Source organism: Argentina silus, assembly GCF_951799395.1.
Source record: "Argentina silus genome assembly, chromosome: 18".
In the NCBI taxonomy this organism is placed as follows: Eukaryota; Metazoa; Chordata; class Actinopteri; order Argentiniformes; family Argentinidae; genus Argentina; species Argentina silus.
Window position 1 is genome coordinate 16267711 of NC_139672.1, and position 15186 is coordinate 16282896.

A 15186-nucleotide genomic window follows, 5' to 3' on the forward strand; every position below is an offset into this window, starting at 1 on the left:
ATATGATGCATCTTCAATAATAAAACTAGTATCACATGAATGTTGCTTATGATGAAAAATCCTTTGGGTGGAATGAAGTCCCTGTAACTCCCACGAGGGAGAGCTGTCTCTGCCGCCTCACTCCAGACCAAAGTAAACCATCCCAGAACCCACCGATCCATCGATGACTCCGGGCTGAACGCTGCTTTTACCGGTAGCCTGCTGCAGAGTCGTCTTGAAAAGTCCCGTTTTGGTGGAGTTGGGGTGGGTATGTTTATATAAACGAATTGTGCAAAATGTAGATTCGTCTCTCTCTATGTTTTTATTAAGATATTAGTTTCGGGATACAAAGAGCTACTGTACCGTTATCTGTATTACCTTGTTAGCCAACTAGCTACGCACCAAGATATCGCTGTCTCCTCGTCATTGTGCTGCTACTACTACTGCTACTACTACTACTACTACTACTACTACTACTACTACTACTTAGTACTGCTCCATGAACGGTAGTATATTTCTGAATTAAGCTTGGTACCAGTTGAACAAGTCTATATCCAGCGTTGCTTTGTTGGCTGAAGCCCAGCATATTAGGTCCACTATCTTGCAGGCTCGTCTGGCCCAGATATGTAGCGTTGATGGCTATCGAGCCGACTTCAGACCCAGCCCCCGTTATGCCATGTATCCAAACGCATGATACAAATCTGACAGTTATACTGAGCTATTGAGCTATGTCATGACTTATAAACATACCTTACATTAGGTACATAACTAGAGATCGTACCAGGCTTCTGTCGTGGCCAGTTGAATCGTATAGTCAATGTCATCGCCATAGATCAGCTGCTTTGACTGGTTATGTGATTGAATCCCTGTCCTAATAGGAAACCCAGAGGTCCACTATGGCGGACATCAAGAACTTCCTCTACGCCTGGTGCGGGAAGAAGAAACTGACACCCAACTATGACATCAGAGCAGCTGGGAACAAGAACAGGCAGAAGTTTCTCTGTGAGGTGAGTTGTCCTCATTCGTCTTGTCTTCACGTGTCTGCAAGGATGATTCAAATCCCAGATCCGTAGACTCTTTCTTTTTCAATTTTCCCGTATTGAAGTGTGATGTATTGTCCTCCTCCTCCTCCTCCGCCTCCCCCTCCCCCTCCTCCTCCTCTTCTTCTTTGTCTTGCCAGGCTACATCTTAACAGTCCTTTCTAAAGACCTCTTCACCTCCACTACCCCCCCTGTACTAACCCTAACCCCAACCCTAGAGACATCTTCACCCCCCAGTACAAGTTCTCCTGTTAATAAAAAAAATAATTTAAAAAAAGGCTTCTGGCATTACGACTGCCAATGGCCCCTGGTGTGAGCATTGATTACTTTGTCTTATGACGACTGTTGGATAGATGATTCACTTACTTAAACAAATGTATTTGCTGTAAGTCGCTTTGGATAAAGGCGTCTGCTAAATGCCACAAATGTAAATGTCTTCCTTGTCTTCCTCATCCTCCTCTTTTTAGGTTCGTATCGAGGGGTTCAACTACACTGGGATGGGGAACTCCACCAGTAAGAAAGATGCCCAGTCCAACGCTGCCAGAGACTTTGTCAACTACCTGGTCAGGTCTGGTGAAATGAACGCTGCAGAGGTCCCAGCCCTGGGGGTCAGTGAACGGTTAAGCCCATCTAAGACCATGTGTCACGGTCACGCACACTTCAAGAGGCCTGGCTCTAGAGTCTGCATGAGTCTGAGTTTTAGCCATTTGACACTTAGACCAACACAGGGGAGGCTGGTGGAGGTTGAAATCGGAGGACAGGCTCATTGTAATTCATGGAGTGGAATGCGGAATGGTATCGAACACCATTCCACATTCCATTCCATGCAGTAGAACGAGCCCGTCCTCCGATTTCTACCTCCACCAGCCTCCCCTGACACTAACATAGGAGGGTGCAGAGGCACGTACTCATATGGAGCGCCAGGCTACAGGACTTTACATTTCAGGACTCATTTTCGGTGGCTCTACTTTCTGTCAACAGGCGAGCGTTCCTGACTACAGTGTGCCTGACAACGGGGGTGGAGGCGGGGCTGGAGGTTTTGGAAGTCTTCCTGCCAGTGGACCTATCCCACCTCACCTGGTGGTCAAAGCTGAGGAAGGTAAGATTACCTCGTTAAGTAAGTCTGTAGGTCTATAGACAGGGATTGTCCAATTCTCTCCCCTCATTCTCCCCAAATTGTGGATGTAGAAACATCGGAGAGATGCCAGCATGTGTTGGAGAGTTTTCACAATTAGCTTCCCCCAGTCCCATAGTCTCATGGTTCGTCTTGTTGTTACGTTTGCGTGAGCAGATGCCTGTGGACCGGTCCCAGGCGTTACTGGCTTGGGATACTCCTCAGGAGGAGGAGGAGGAGGTGGTGCTCATTTCTCAGGAGAAGGAGGAGGTGGTGCTCATTTCTCAGGAGGGGGAGGTGCACCATGGGACCGTGGGGCCAACCTGAAGGAGTACTACGAGAAGAGAAATGAGCAGGAGGCTCAGGCGGTAGGACCTCTCATGATTACACACACAACTGTTTTTTTTGTTGTTTTTTTTATGTGTTTTTAGGACATTTCTGCTTTATTGGGATAGAGGCAGTAGAGGTTGACAGGAAGGACGGGAGAGAGAGAGGAGGGACGACATGCACGGAGGGATGACCTTGTGATTATGTGGTATGCGCGTTAGTGTGCTACGCCACTAAGTGCCCCACAACTGCTGTTTTAAAGATAACATCGGTTGTTAAAGATGTTTATTATGAGTTGAGTGTGACCCCCCCACACAGTCTGACGCACTGTCTTAGCAAGTCTACATACAGCATTACAATAATTGTATTTAACACTCATCAGTTATATGTTATAACTATTTTCAATGTAAGCAATGCATTTGTCATGAGTTATTATGCTCACCGTGCTCACGGAGGGACTTGACCACAAAAATTGAACTACTCTCCTCCCCCCAAGACTCTGGAGTCGGAGGAGGTCGATCTGAACGCGGGTCTCCATGGCAACTGGACCCTGGAGAATGCCAAGGCTCGTCTGAACCAGTTCTTCCAGAAGGAGAAGAACCAGACAGATTATAAATACAGCCAAGTGGGGCCTGACCACAACAGGTCAGGAAGGCGGGGGCGGACCTCCCTCCGTAGTCAACAACCTTGTATAACCCCCCCTCTGATAGGTCTCCCTTAGACTGGATGATGCTGTTTCACAGGGACCCCAGCTAGCCTTGCCATAGGTTGAATTATAACACTATTGGAAAGGGATTTCTGGAGCAAAGCTTTCATACTGTAGCAGAGTGTTTTGCATGTAGATCCAGTAGGCTGTACGTCAGATCCAAGCGGCTGGACTGTATATTAGATGTGGGACCTGTATGTTTTTCTGCTGGACTGCTATGGAGACAGAGAGCCCTCCTGGGTGTGTTGATTACACCTGAGAGATCTCAGTGAACCCAAACATTATATTGATCTCGTTCCACTGGATGGTCATACTGAAAAGTCAAGGTCGGCTGTTAAATCATCTACAGGTATTAGCAAGTAAATGAGATATCTCGTATTAATTTAGGGTTAGGACTTGACATATGGTTTGGGGTTAGGGTTGTGGTTAAAAGTCACATTTCTGAAGAGAAAAACATAGGCGCTTCTTACTTTGCAGCATGGCCATCAAGTGATGATGATGATGAATTTTCGTAACTATAAATGAACACAAAAAGTCAATGGGACCCGGAACAACAGTGATGCCAGGATTCACAACCCTGCTTTGTCAAATACATGTGACATCGTTTAGGCGCACTAAAGCTGTCACATGGTGTCATCCACAGCGGAGGGAAGGAAGGAAGGAGGGATGGAGTGATGGATGGTGGAAAGGGCACAGTATTGTGTGGTTGTGATTTCTGGTGTCACTGTCTGTTCCACCAGGGCTGGTCTATGGTCAGGCTGTCTATGACTGAGGGGGAGGTGAGTTGGTTGTTGGTTCAAGTCTGGCAGAAAAACATATGGGCTTCCCCAGGGGGTATCATCAGAGAGGACGCTAGACCTGGCCGGGGCAGAGGTCAGTTGTTGCTGTTTCTATAACACAGTTATAACACAGTTATACTATTTATACATAGAACGGTCCGAGCTGAATAGCAGTGTGGGTGACGGGGCCTTCTCTCATTTCTATTTCAGGAGTTTCATTGCTGAGATGCAGTTGTTTGTGAGACAGCTTGGTAGAAGTAAGTATCTGATGTGGTCCTCTGTGGCTCAGCTGGTAGAGCACGGCGCTAACAACGCTTAGGTTGTGGGTTTGATTCCTGCTGGGACCATATATACTGAAATGTATGCACTCACTGCAATGTAAGTCGCTTTGGATAAAAGCATCAGCTAAATGGCGTATATTATTATATATGATATGTGCTGCGACTTGTTTCCATTTAGAAAGTTGCAAAAGGAACGTGTTATATTTCGGCTTAGCTTCCAGAGAATCAACTTGTAAACAATGGCAAGAAGCAGTCGGTGAAGAACCAGCATGACAAAGGGGGCGCTGACCATCTCACGATAACACAGATAACGGCTGTTTTTAAAGACAAAAAGAAAGATGTTTATGATGGGTAAAACCTCCCCGCTGTGTTTCTGATGGCGTGAGACTTCCATCTGCGGAGAACGTTGTTGAAAAGCGTCTTGGTTGTGTCCTGTAGAGATCGTCGCCAGGGAGCACGGCTCCAACAAGAAGCTGGCCGCCCAGTCCTGCGCCCTCTCCATCGTCCGCCAGCTGTACCACCTGAGTGTCATCGAGCCCTACACCGGCATCACCAAGAAGAAGGAGGGCGAAGCTGTACGATTGTTTTACAATAATTCTATCATTTATATTATTGTTTTTATTGATTGATTAATACTGGTATACCAGTTAGTTTCCTCGTTTGTCTTCATGAGATTCTATGACGCTGTCTCTGCACTGTAAAGGATATGGCCACTGCTCTTATAACTGAATATCTTCTTAATAAGCCGGTCATGTTCTCAAATATTTTCTAGCTTTACATTGACTACTTGTGTACTCTGCACCTACATATATAATATGTTAGATGCATGTAGGCCTATGTTTCTTACACACTCAACTGTTCTTACCCCGTGCAGGGCACAGTCATGTTGCTATGTCTGGAGCTGGCAATGTGACAGACTTACTGATGATGACGTCATGGTTTGTTTGTTTCCCAGTTGGAGGTGTATGAGGTGAACATTGCAGAGGACCTGCAGCACCAGCTCCAGAGTATGGCCCAGGACCTGGGGGTTCAGATCCCACCACCTGTAAGTGGTGTCTAATTCATGCGTTTTCTGGTGAATAAAGTCACCCTTTGGCACTCTAGAATGTTGACAATTTGGGCGGCTTCATTCACCCTCGGCACTGAAGGAGTGAAACACAATAACCTTCGGTTTGCATTACAGCTTGCTCCTCCCTCCTCGGTCTAACACGCTGCCCCCCCCCCCCCCACCCCCAGCCCTTTGACCCCAGTGCCCCCCCAGTGTCCCTGATCCAGGGGAAGATGGCGGTGTTTGAGCCCAGCCAGAGACAGAGCATGGCGGGGGTCGTGCCCTGGTCCCCCCCGCAGGTCAACTGGAACCCCTGGACCAGCAGCAACATCGACGAAGGACCGCTCGCCTTCGTGAGTCAAACACTTTATGTTTGTTTATTATAGAGATAGAATACATAGAACGGTGGATCTATGTATTCTATTTCTATGTGTTCTATATCTAGATGTTTGCAATGTTTTATGTTGTTACATCACCCTTGTTTTTTTTGCAACATTCCATCTCAACTGTTTTTTCTTGATAACATGCTTTTCTTTCTTTTTTTTAATAATTTGCCTTTAAATCAAACCTGTTCATTCTTGAATACTAGACCCTCTGCCCACCCTAAAGGTCTCATTCTCTCTCTCCCCCTCCCTCAGTGCACCCCAGAGCAGATCAGCGCAGACCTTCAACATGAGCTGAACTACCAGCTTGATCAAGATATAAGCCTACAGAAGGTATGTTAAGTCCTTGTTTGTTTGTTTGTTTGTTTGTTTGTTTACAGGCACACTATATGACGTGTTCTGCTGTCCAGTGGTCACTTCAGATAGTTAGTTGAAGAATATGACTTATTAATGGTTGCAGTGCTTAATACAACTGTCTTAGTGGCATTTAGCCGGAAAACACATTATGGATCGCACCTTTAAATGTAATAATAATAATAGTAATATATGTCATTTACTTGACGCTTTTATCCAAAGCGACTTACATTGCAGTGAGTGCAGACATTTCAGTATATATGGTCCCAGCGGGAATCAAACCCACAACCTGAGCGTTGTTAGCACCATGCTCTACCAACTGAGCCCCAGAGGACCACCAAATGGAACATACCCAAATGGAACATACCTTCCCTGTGTTCCAGATCGTGAAGGACCGGGAACTGCTCCCCGTGAAGAACTTTGAGGAGCAGATCATGGCCGCCGTCCAGAACAACTCCGTGGTGATCATCCGAGGGGCCACAGGCTGTGGTAAAACCACCCAGGTCCCCCAGTACATCCTGGACCAGTTCATCAAGAGCGGGAGGGCGTCCGACTGTAACATCGTCGTAACCCAGGTAACGCTCGGCAGGGAGTACAGCCTGCTCCTGACAGAGTGTACTTTGGATGAGTAGATTGGATAGAGCAGTGTGTTCTGCTCAGACGTACAGTACCAGTCAAAGGTTTGGACACACCTCGCCAAGAGTGTGCAAAGCTGTCATCAAAGCAAAAAGAAGAATCTAAAATATAAAACATATTCTGGTTTGTTTAACACTTTTTTGTTTACTACATAATTCCATATGTGTTCCTTCATAGTTTTGATGTCTTCAATATTAATCTACAACGTAGAAAATAATAAAAAATAAAGAAAAACCATTGAATGAGAAGGTGTGTCCAAACCTTTGACTGGTACTGTACTTGTTAAACGGCTGTCGTCTGACGGTGTGCCCCCCCCCCTCTCTCTCCCCCCCCCCCAGCCCCGGCGGATCAGTGCTGTGTCGGTGGCGGAGCGCGTGTCCTACGAGAGGGGGGAGGAGGTGGGGAAGAGCTGTGGGTACAGCGTCCGCTTTGAGTCCATCCTCCCACGGCCGCACGCCAGCATCATGTTCTGCACTGTCGGTAGGTGTCTGTCCTCGGGAGCTGGGTGTCCATCTCAATCGCTCGGGAGCTTTTTCTCTGTCTGTCTGTCTCTCTCTCTCTCTCTCTCTCCCTCTCTGACTCTCTCTCTCTCCCCCTCTCTGACTCTCTCTCTCCCCCCCCCCCCCCTCTCTCTCTCTGTCTCTCAGGTGTGTTACTGCGGAAGCTGGAAGCCGGTATTCGAGGGATCAGTCACGTGATCGTTGATGAGATCCACGAGAGAGACATCAATGTGAGTTCATTGTGTTCTAGGTGATCCTCTGTTCTGATTCTCTACCCTTCTGTGTGTGTTCCGTCAGAATGACCAAGGTTTTCCCTGGACAAAAGGAAAAAAAAATATATACATTGTTTGTTGCCCTGATAAGTAATCAAATGAATTTGTTGTAAGGCGCTTTGGATAGAGGCGTCTGCTAAATGCCATAAATGTAAATGTAATCTGTTTAATAAAGTTTTAATGATTCAAAACCTTCTTCCTGTGCCCGCTCAGACTGACTTCCTGATGGTGGTGCTGCGCGATGTCATCCAGACGTACCCTGAGGTCCGCATCATCCTCATGTCTGCCACCATCGACACCACCATGTTCAGAGAGTACTACTTCAACTGCCCCGTCATAGAGGTCCACGGGCGCACCTTCCCTGTACAGGGTATGGAGGGTTTAGACACACACACACACACATACACATACACACACAGACCAACAACACCACACACTCGCACTCACCCACACACACACACACACACACACACACACACACACACACACACTCACCCGCACACAGACTCTCACTCACCTACACACAGACCTACAACCACACACACACCAAAATGACGCCCCACTTAATGTAGCTCTGCTGTTTCTAAACGTATGTAGAACTAGCAGGCCTGTCATAGGATTTCAGAAACAGTAGTTACATTATTTTCTTCCCAGAGTACTTTTTGGAAGACTGCATCCAGATGACCCATTTCATCCCTCCTCCGATGGATAAGAAGAGGAAGGACAAGGATGAGGATGGAGGTGATGAAGAGGTATGGGATATAGCTTTTTATTATTTCATGGCTTCATTTAAAACTGTTAATATCATGTAAAAGAATTGGGGCTGTCAGTCGATTAAATAAATGTGTTCGTTCATCTTTTCCTACGAGTTGATTTGGCTACAGGTTAATTTAATGTTTAGGTGGTCACAGATTTGACACGTTCGTAGACGAGAAAATCTCCCCCCCCCCCCCCCCTCTGTCTGTCTGTCTCCCCCCCCCCCCCCAAAGTGTAGCTTAAACAATGAGTAATAGGTTTGTTTACAAGTTAACAAATCGTTGATGGCCTCCAAATCAATGGTGTAAATTGCTATTCCCATTCCCATAGATGAAGACAAGAGAGTGCTAACCGCGTGAACCGAGCTTCCTTGGTACAGCACTCTTGTTTCCTTGGCTACACGCCACTCCCTCCAGCTTCAACACCTTGTCCTTGGTCTGCTATTGAAATCCAATAAATAAAAAAATCTGTTCTATTAATCTTTACGGCCCTAACAAGAATGCCTCTACGCCAAACGATAGACCGGTCTACTTACAGTACAGTACTTTAATTCTCCTTCTCCTCTCTGCTCCCTGTCCCAGACCAACTGTAACTTGTTGTGCAGAGGGGAGTACGGCCCGGAGACCAAGCGCTCCATGGCCCAGATGAGTGAGAAGGAGACCCCGTTTGAGCTGGTGGAAGCCCTGCTGAAGTACATCGAGACCCTGCAGGTGGCCGGGGCGGTGCTCATCTTCCTCCCCGGCTGGAACCTCATCTTCTCCATGCAGAAACACCTGGAGATGAACCCACACTTTGGTGAGAAGGATTTACATCTCTCTCTCTCTCTCTCTCTCTCTCTCTCTCACACCCTCTCCCTCTCTCTTTGTCTCTTTCTCTCTCTTTGTCTGTCTCTCTCTCACTCATTATTTAAATAGTGCTACTTTCTGAGCAGATTTTATGCTTTAGTCTCTTCAAAGAAATTATTTATAATAGATATTATGATACAAGCAGATTATTCTATTTTACATTAGATTCCATTAGATTAGATTTCAATTTTTTATGAGTCATAGAAAAAAAACAACTTGACATTAGTCTTTTTGATGCATATCAGCTCAAAACACAATGTAAGACATCAAGAACATACAGTGTACATGTACACACACACACTCATACAATTTACATGTACACACTCATAAATTTTACATGCGTCAATGTCCTCTTCCTGCTCCCCACAGGGAGCCAGCGGTACAGCATCCTGCCCCTGCACTCCCAGATCCCCAGAGAGGAGCAGAGGAGGGTGTTTGAGCCTGTCCCTGAGAACATCACCAAGGTACAGCCACACACAGGGACACAGAGCCTCTGTTACTGCTGTAGGAGGCAGACATCGGAGGACGGGCTCATTGTAACACATGGAATGAGGAGTGGCATCAAACACTCTATCTGATCGTATTCTGTCATGTTTTTCAGGTGATTCTGTCCACAAACATCGCAGAGACCAGCATCACCATCAATGACGTCGTCTATGTGATCGACTCTTGCAAGTAAGTCACAGGGACAAATAATGTTCTTGTTGTTATTATGTGTAGCATTCATCATTACTATTGTACTCTGTGGCGGTCAGGGGAGGCTGGTGGAGATATCGGAGGACGGGCTCATTGTAATGGAACGGAACGTGTTTGATGGCCATTCCTTATTCCGTTCCATGCATTACAATGAGCCCGACCTCCGATTTCTACCTCCTCCGGCCTCCCCTGATGGAGGCATGCTGACTGATGTTAACCAGCCCTGACGGTCTGTTTCCTCTCCAGGCAGAAGGTGAAGTTGTTTACTTCTCACAACAACATGACCAACTACGCCACCGTGTGGGCGTCCAAGACCAACCTGGAGCAGCGGAAGGGGCGGGCCGGCCGCGTTCGAGCCGGCTTCTGCTTCCACCTCTGCAGCCAAGCCCGCTTCGACAAGTACGGCCCACAACCTCCCGTTGGAATGCTCTAGAACTCGATGAACTTGATATTAATTCTCTCTCTCTCTCTCTTTCTGAGGAGATTCAGAATTTCAATTCTCTCTCTCTTCCTTGCATGTATAACCATTAAGACCGTGTGTTTGATTATGCTTTGTAAAGATTGTTGAATGTGGTACCTCCTTTTCTACAATAGTTTTTAATGGTGTACCCCCTCCTTCCTCCCACCCCTGTCTTCTTCATTCTAGACTGGAGACCCATATGACCCCGGAGATCTTCCGTACTCCTCTCCATGAGGTGGCGCTGAGCATCAAGCTGCTGAGACTAGGAGCCATCGGCCAGTTCCTGTCCAAGGCCATCGAGCCCCCGCCACTGGACGCTGTCATAGAGGCGGAACACACGCTCAGAGGTGCGGCCCTCTACCTTTGATCTCAAGGTTCTAGAACAGCCTCACGGTTGGAAACAACACTAAGAATGGAATGTTTTCTGCTTCTAGAAGTTCTGGAAGAGATCCATTCTTGGAATCATTACAAATTATTGAATCTTGGAACTTGTAGTCTTGGAACTGATGGCATCTTGGTATGTTTCCATGTAGAACTGGACGCTCTGGACACCAATGATGAGTTGACTCCTCTGGGACGGATCCTGGCCAAGCTGCCCATCGAGCCACGCCTGGGGAAGATGATGATCATGGGCTGTATATTCAGGTAAGAGCCACATCAGATATTATACCTGAACTAAGTAAAATCCTTCCCCTTATTTCAGATGAATAGTTCAGTGAAAAAATAATTACCATAAAATACACTAGGGGCCAGAGTTTAATTCAGCAAATAGTGCTGAGCAGAGCAAAATCTATATATAATATTACCCCTATGACGGATTTGTTCTCCATACAATTAGTTCAAGAACAACACACCACCATACACATGGCCTATATTGCAAGTCATAACATGTCCTCGCCTCCTCTCTCCTGGTCTCCTCTCTCCTCCTGGTCTCTCCTCCTGGTCTCCCTCCTGGTCTCCCCTCTCCTCCTGCTCTCCTCTTTCCTCCTGGTCTTTCCTCCTGCTCTCTCCTCTTGGTCCCTCTCCCCCTGGTCTCTCCTCCTGGTCCCTCTCCTCCTGGTCCCTCTCCTCCTGGTCTCTCTCCTCCTGCTCTCTCCTCCTGCTCTCTCCTCCTGGTCTCCAGTGTCGGTGATGCCGTGTGCACCATCTCAGCGGCCACCTGTTTCCCGGAGCCCTTCGTCAGCGAGGGCCGGCGGCTGGGCTTCGCCCACAGGAGCTACGCGGGGACGCGGTTCTCCGACCACGTGGCCCTGCTGTCTGTCTTCCAGGCCTGGGACGACGTCAGGTGGGTCTAGACTCTAGAGGCTTCAGAAAAGGGCACGTAACATGGCCGTGCTTGTATTTGGCTCTCATAATTCACAACAAATGAAGCAGAGGAGGTGGAAATCGGAGGACAGGCTCATTGTAATGCACAGGATAGAATGAGGAAGGGGCGTTCAGCGGCGTAGCACACTAAGGCGGATACCGTATCATCACAAGGTCCCTGGTTCGATTCCGGGCCATCGACATATCCTGCATGTCATCCCTCCTCTCTCTCTCTCCCGTCCTTCCTGTCAATCTCTACTATCTCTATCCTAATAAAGCAGAAATGCCCTAAAACATATATATATATTAAATAAAAAAAAGAATAGAATGAGGAATTCCTCATTCCATTCTGTGCATTACAATGAGCCCTGTCCTCCGATTTCCACCTCCACCAGCCTCCTCTGAAATGGAGGAATGTGGCAGTGGCAGGTAGCCTTGTTAACTGGTGCTGTGGTTCCAGGATGGGTGGAGAGGACGCAGAGGCCCGGTTCTGTGATCACAAGAGACTCAACATGTCCACTCTGAGGATGACCTGGGAGGCCAAGGTCCAGCTGAAGGACATCCTCATCAACTCTGGCTTCCCTGAAGGTACGTTATACATGAACAACCACAACAGTATTGGGATGGTCCCTCAAAACTCGTCTTTTTAAACTTACTTATAATCTTTTTTTTATTTATTTTTTATACTGACTGTGCTTTTGTTTTCATTTTTATTTGTGTGTCTATTCTTGTTCTCTTCATGGTGTTTTTGAGTACTGAGAAAAGCACTATGCAAAATAAATGCATTATTATTATTATTATTAGCATTATTATAATTACTACACTGCAGTAAAGGCAAAGAGCTGTCATTGTAAAAACGGATAATAGAGAAAAAACCCTAATAAAAAGTTTTTGAATTATTATGAATTAATTGTTAGCACATCATTTGAGATTTGTCAGTCTACTGTCTCTCTTATGTGTATACCTTTACACCTCCACTGATTATGTAACGGAGCAGTCTGTGGTCTGGTCTGGTCGTTGCAGAGTGTCTGATGACCCAGATGTTCAACAACGTGGGCCCTGACAACAACCTGGACGTGGTCGTTTCCCTGCTGACCTTCGGGGCGTACCCCAACGTGTGTTACCACAAGGAGAAGAGGAAGATTCTCACCACTGAGGGGCGCAACGCCCTCATCCACAAGTCCTCCGTCAACTGTCCCTTCAGCAGCCAGGACATGACCTACCCTTCCCCTTTCTTTGTCTTTTCGGAAAAGGTTATTATATATTTATTTATTTATTTATTTTTATAAGTCTTTTTTCCACACCTTTTGCACCTTATTTGAACTTATGTTCTCTCAACTATGACGTTTCCCACGTTTAACAACTGGTGTGTCGTGTAGATTTTGTGGTCCTGGCGCTAACAACGCTTAGGTTGTGGGTTCGATTCCTGCTGGGACCACATATACTGAAAAATGTATGCGCTCACTGCAATGCAAGTCGCTTTGGATAAAAGCGTCAGCTAAACGGCATGTATTTGATTTTACTATTCCACGTTGTTGTGTTGTCGTTGAAATATACACAGTGATTGTCACCCTGAGCTGTGTCAGTGTCATCATCACTGGTCTAATTTCTCTGTTGTTGTTCTCTGTCCAATCAGATCCGTACTCGAGCGATCTCAGCCAAGGGGATGACGCTGGTCAGCCCCCTGCAGCTCATCCTGTTCGCCTCCAAGAAGATCACCTCAGACGGAGAGGTCACCGAGCTGGATGATTGGTGGGTGTCTTTAGTGGTCCTCTGTGGCTCAGCTGGTGGAGCGTGGCGCTAACAACGCTTGGGTTGTGGGTTTGATTCCCGCTGCGACCATATATACTGAAATGTATGCACTCACTGCAATGTAAGTCGCTTTGGATAAAAGCGCCAACTAAATGGCACATATTATTATATTATATTCTTTTTAACTGGTGCAGTCCTGGAATAAGACAGTGGAGGTCAAGCCGATAACAACCATTTCTTAGAAGCATTTATGATAACAACAACTGATTAAAATCCCAAATATTGTCATCAACTATATTTTCGAGACTTTCTAGAGTCTGGACTTTTAGAAGTTTTTTGTGTATTATGTTAAGTTTGAATTGTTTTCTTAGCGCATTTATGATAACGACATCATTTTTGTATGATTTTCTAATGTTTATCTCTTACTAATGACCCTTCCTACTCTTACTAATGACCCTTCCTACTCTTACTAATGACCCTTCCTACTCCCAGGATCAAGCTGAAGGTTCCTCACGAGGTGGCGGGAAGCATCGCGGCGTTGCGGGCCGGGATGGAGGCCCTGGTTGTGGAAGTGACCAAAGACCCCGAGTACATCAGACAGTTGGACCCCACCAACGAGCGCATGCTCAACCTCATCCGGCAGATCTCCAAGCCCTCCGCCGCGGGGCTGAACCTCATGGCCAACAACGCTCGGTACGACTAGCTGAGCAGGTCCTCCTCAGCTCTCTGGGACAGGCGATGATAGGCCCTGCCTTGAAACACTGTGTGTAGATCTGTAAGCATTAGGATAGGTATAGGTAAGGAGCTTAAGGTTGTTTCTGAGCAGTGCTATAGTCTGATAAACATCAGCATGCCTGCCAGACATATTGTATGTAATGGCAATAATGGATTAGCAGTGTTTTCTGTGTACATGATCAACATTCTGAGTTGGTCTCTAAAAACAGCATAGAACAGGGGGACAGGAATGTCTTGACTAGAGTAAAGTGATGTCATGTTCAGTTGTGTAATGTCTCTGTTATGAGTACAGGAAATAACAGATTTTGATGTCTTCCCCTCTCTCTCACACAATGTCTGTCTCTCTCTCTCTCTGTCTCTCTCTCTCTCTCTCTATGTCTGTCTGTCTCTGTCTGTCTGTCTCTCTCTCTAGGTTTGGAGATGGCCCACGGCCTCCTAAGATGGCGAGGTTTGACGGCGGTGGCGGGGGTTACAGAGGTCGGGGTGGAGGAGGTTACCAGGGTGGAGGAGGCGGGTACAGGGGAGGTGGAGGTTATGGAGGAGGTGGAGGAGGATACAGGGGAGGAGGTGGAGGAGGATACAGGGGTGGTGGTGGAGGAGGATACAGGGGTGGTGGTGGAGGAGGATACAGGGGTGGAGGTGGAGGAGGAGGTTACGGTGGAGGTGGAGGATACGGTGGAGGAGGAGGTGGTTACCGAGGCGGTGGAGGCGGTGGTGGCGGTGGTGGTTACAGAGGAGGCAACAGGGGCGGATGGTGAGGGGTGGTTATTAGTTGAAGAACGTCTTTTTGGGTGTTCTAATGTCCTGTTGTAAGGTGTCACATTAACTGAGTCTTCTGTGTTGTGTTTTTAGGACACTTGAGCCAGTCATGTATGGAGGTTTTGTTTACTTTCTATTTTGTGATCACCCACCTCTTCAAAACCAACTTTATTGACCCGTAGATAAGGACATTTATACTGTCCCATGTCTGAACATATTGAGCATCAACAAACTGATTAAAATCCAAAATATTGTCATCAACTATATTTTCGAGACTTTCTAGAGTCTGGACTTTAGATGTTTTTTGTATATTATGTTAAGTTTGAATTGTTTTCATGTCATCTTGTGGGCCTGGCCAGAGTGGGTTACTACCAGGTCTGCTGCCATTACAACAATTCTGTTGATTAAAACATGTTTTTTCCAACCTCTGCCTGGTGTGTCTGTTAATGATGCTTGTAG

The 15186-nt window shown here is 46.7% G+C and overlaps 1 protein-coding gene across 3 annotated transcripts; it reads left to right on the forward strand.

The window, feature by feature from the left end:
* Window positions 1–175: 175 nt before the first annotated feature.
* On the forward strand, window positions 176–15151 carry dhx9 (DEAH (Asp-Glu-Ala-His) box helicase 9). 3 transcript variants are annotated; one of them, XM_083690342.1, is made up of 28 exons: window positions 176–243; window positions 858–986; window positions 1487–1627; window positions 2001–2118; window positions 2311–2501; window positions 2957–3105; window positions 4156–4202; window positions 4665–4801; window positions 5182–5271; window positions 5463–5627; window positions 5913–5990; window positions 6395–6586; window positions 6986–7127; window positions 7295–7377; window positions 7633–7789; window positions 8074–8171; window positions 8757–8970; window positions 9390–9484; window positions 9622–9695; window positions 9963–10115; window positions 10363–10523; window positions 10710–10821; window positions 11300–11461; window positions 11942–12069; window positions 12505–12734; window positions 13118–13233; window positions 13726–13926; window positions 14381–15151. In XM_083690342.1, exons 2-28 carry the CDS (start codon window positions 876–878, stop codon window positions 14724–14726), a joined length of 3891 nt encoding a protein of 1296 aa, XP_083546468.1. In that variant the 5' UTR covers window positions 176–243; window positions 858–875; the 3' UTR covers window positions 14727–15151. The 3 variants fall into 3 exon arrangements, with proteins under 3 accessions (XP_083546468.1, XP_083546469.1, XP_083546470.1); XM_083690343.1 differs by lacking the exons at window positions 176–243; window positions 858–986; window positions 1487–1627; window positions 2001–2118; window positions 2311–2501 and adding an exon at window positions 2619–2668; XM_083690344.1 differs by lacking the exons at window positions 176–243; window positions 858–986; window positions 1487–1627; ... (1 more) ...; window positions 2311–2501; window positions 2957–3105 and adding an exon at window positions 3174–4039.
* The last annotated feature ends 35 nt before the right edge of the window (window positions 15152–15186 follow it).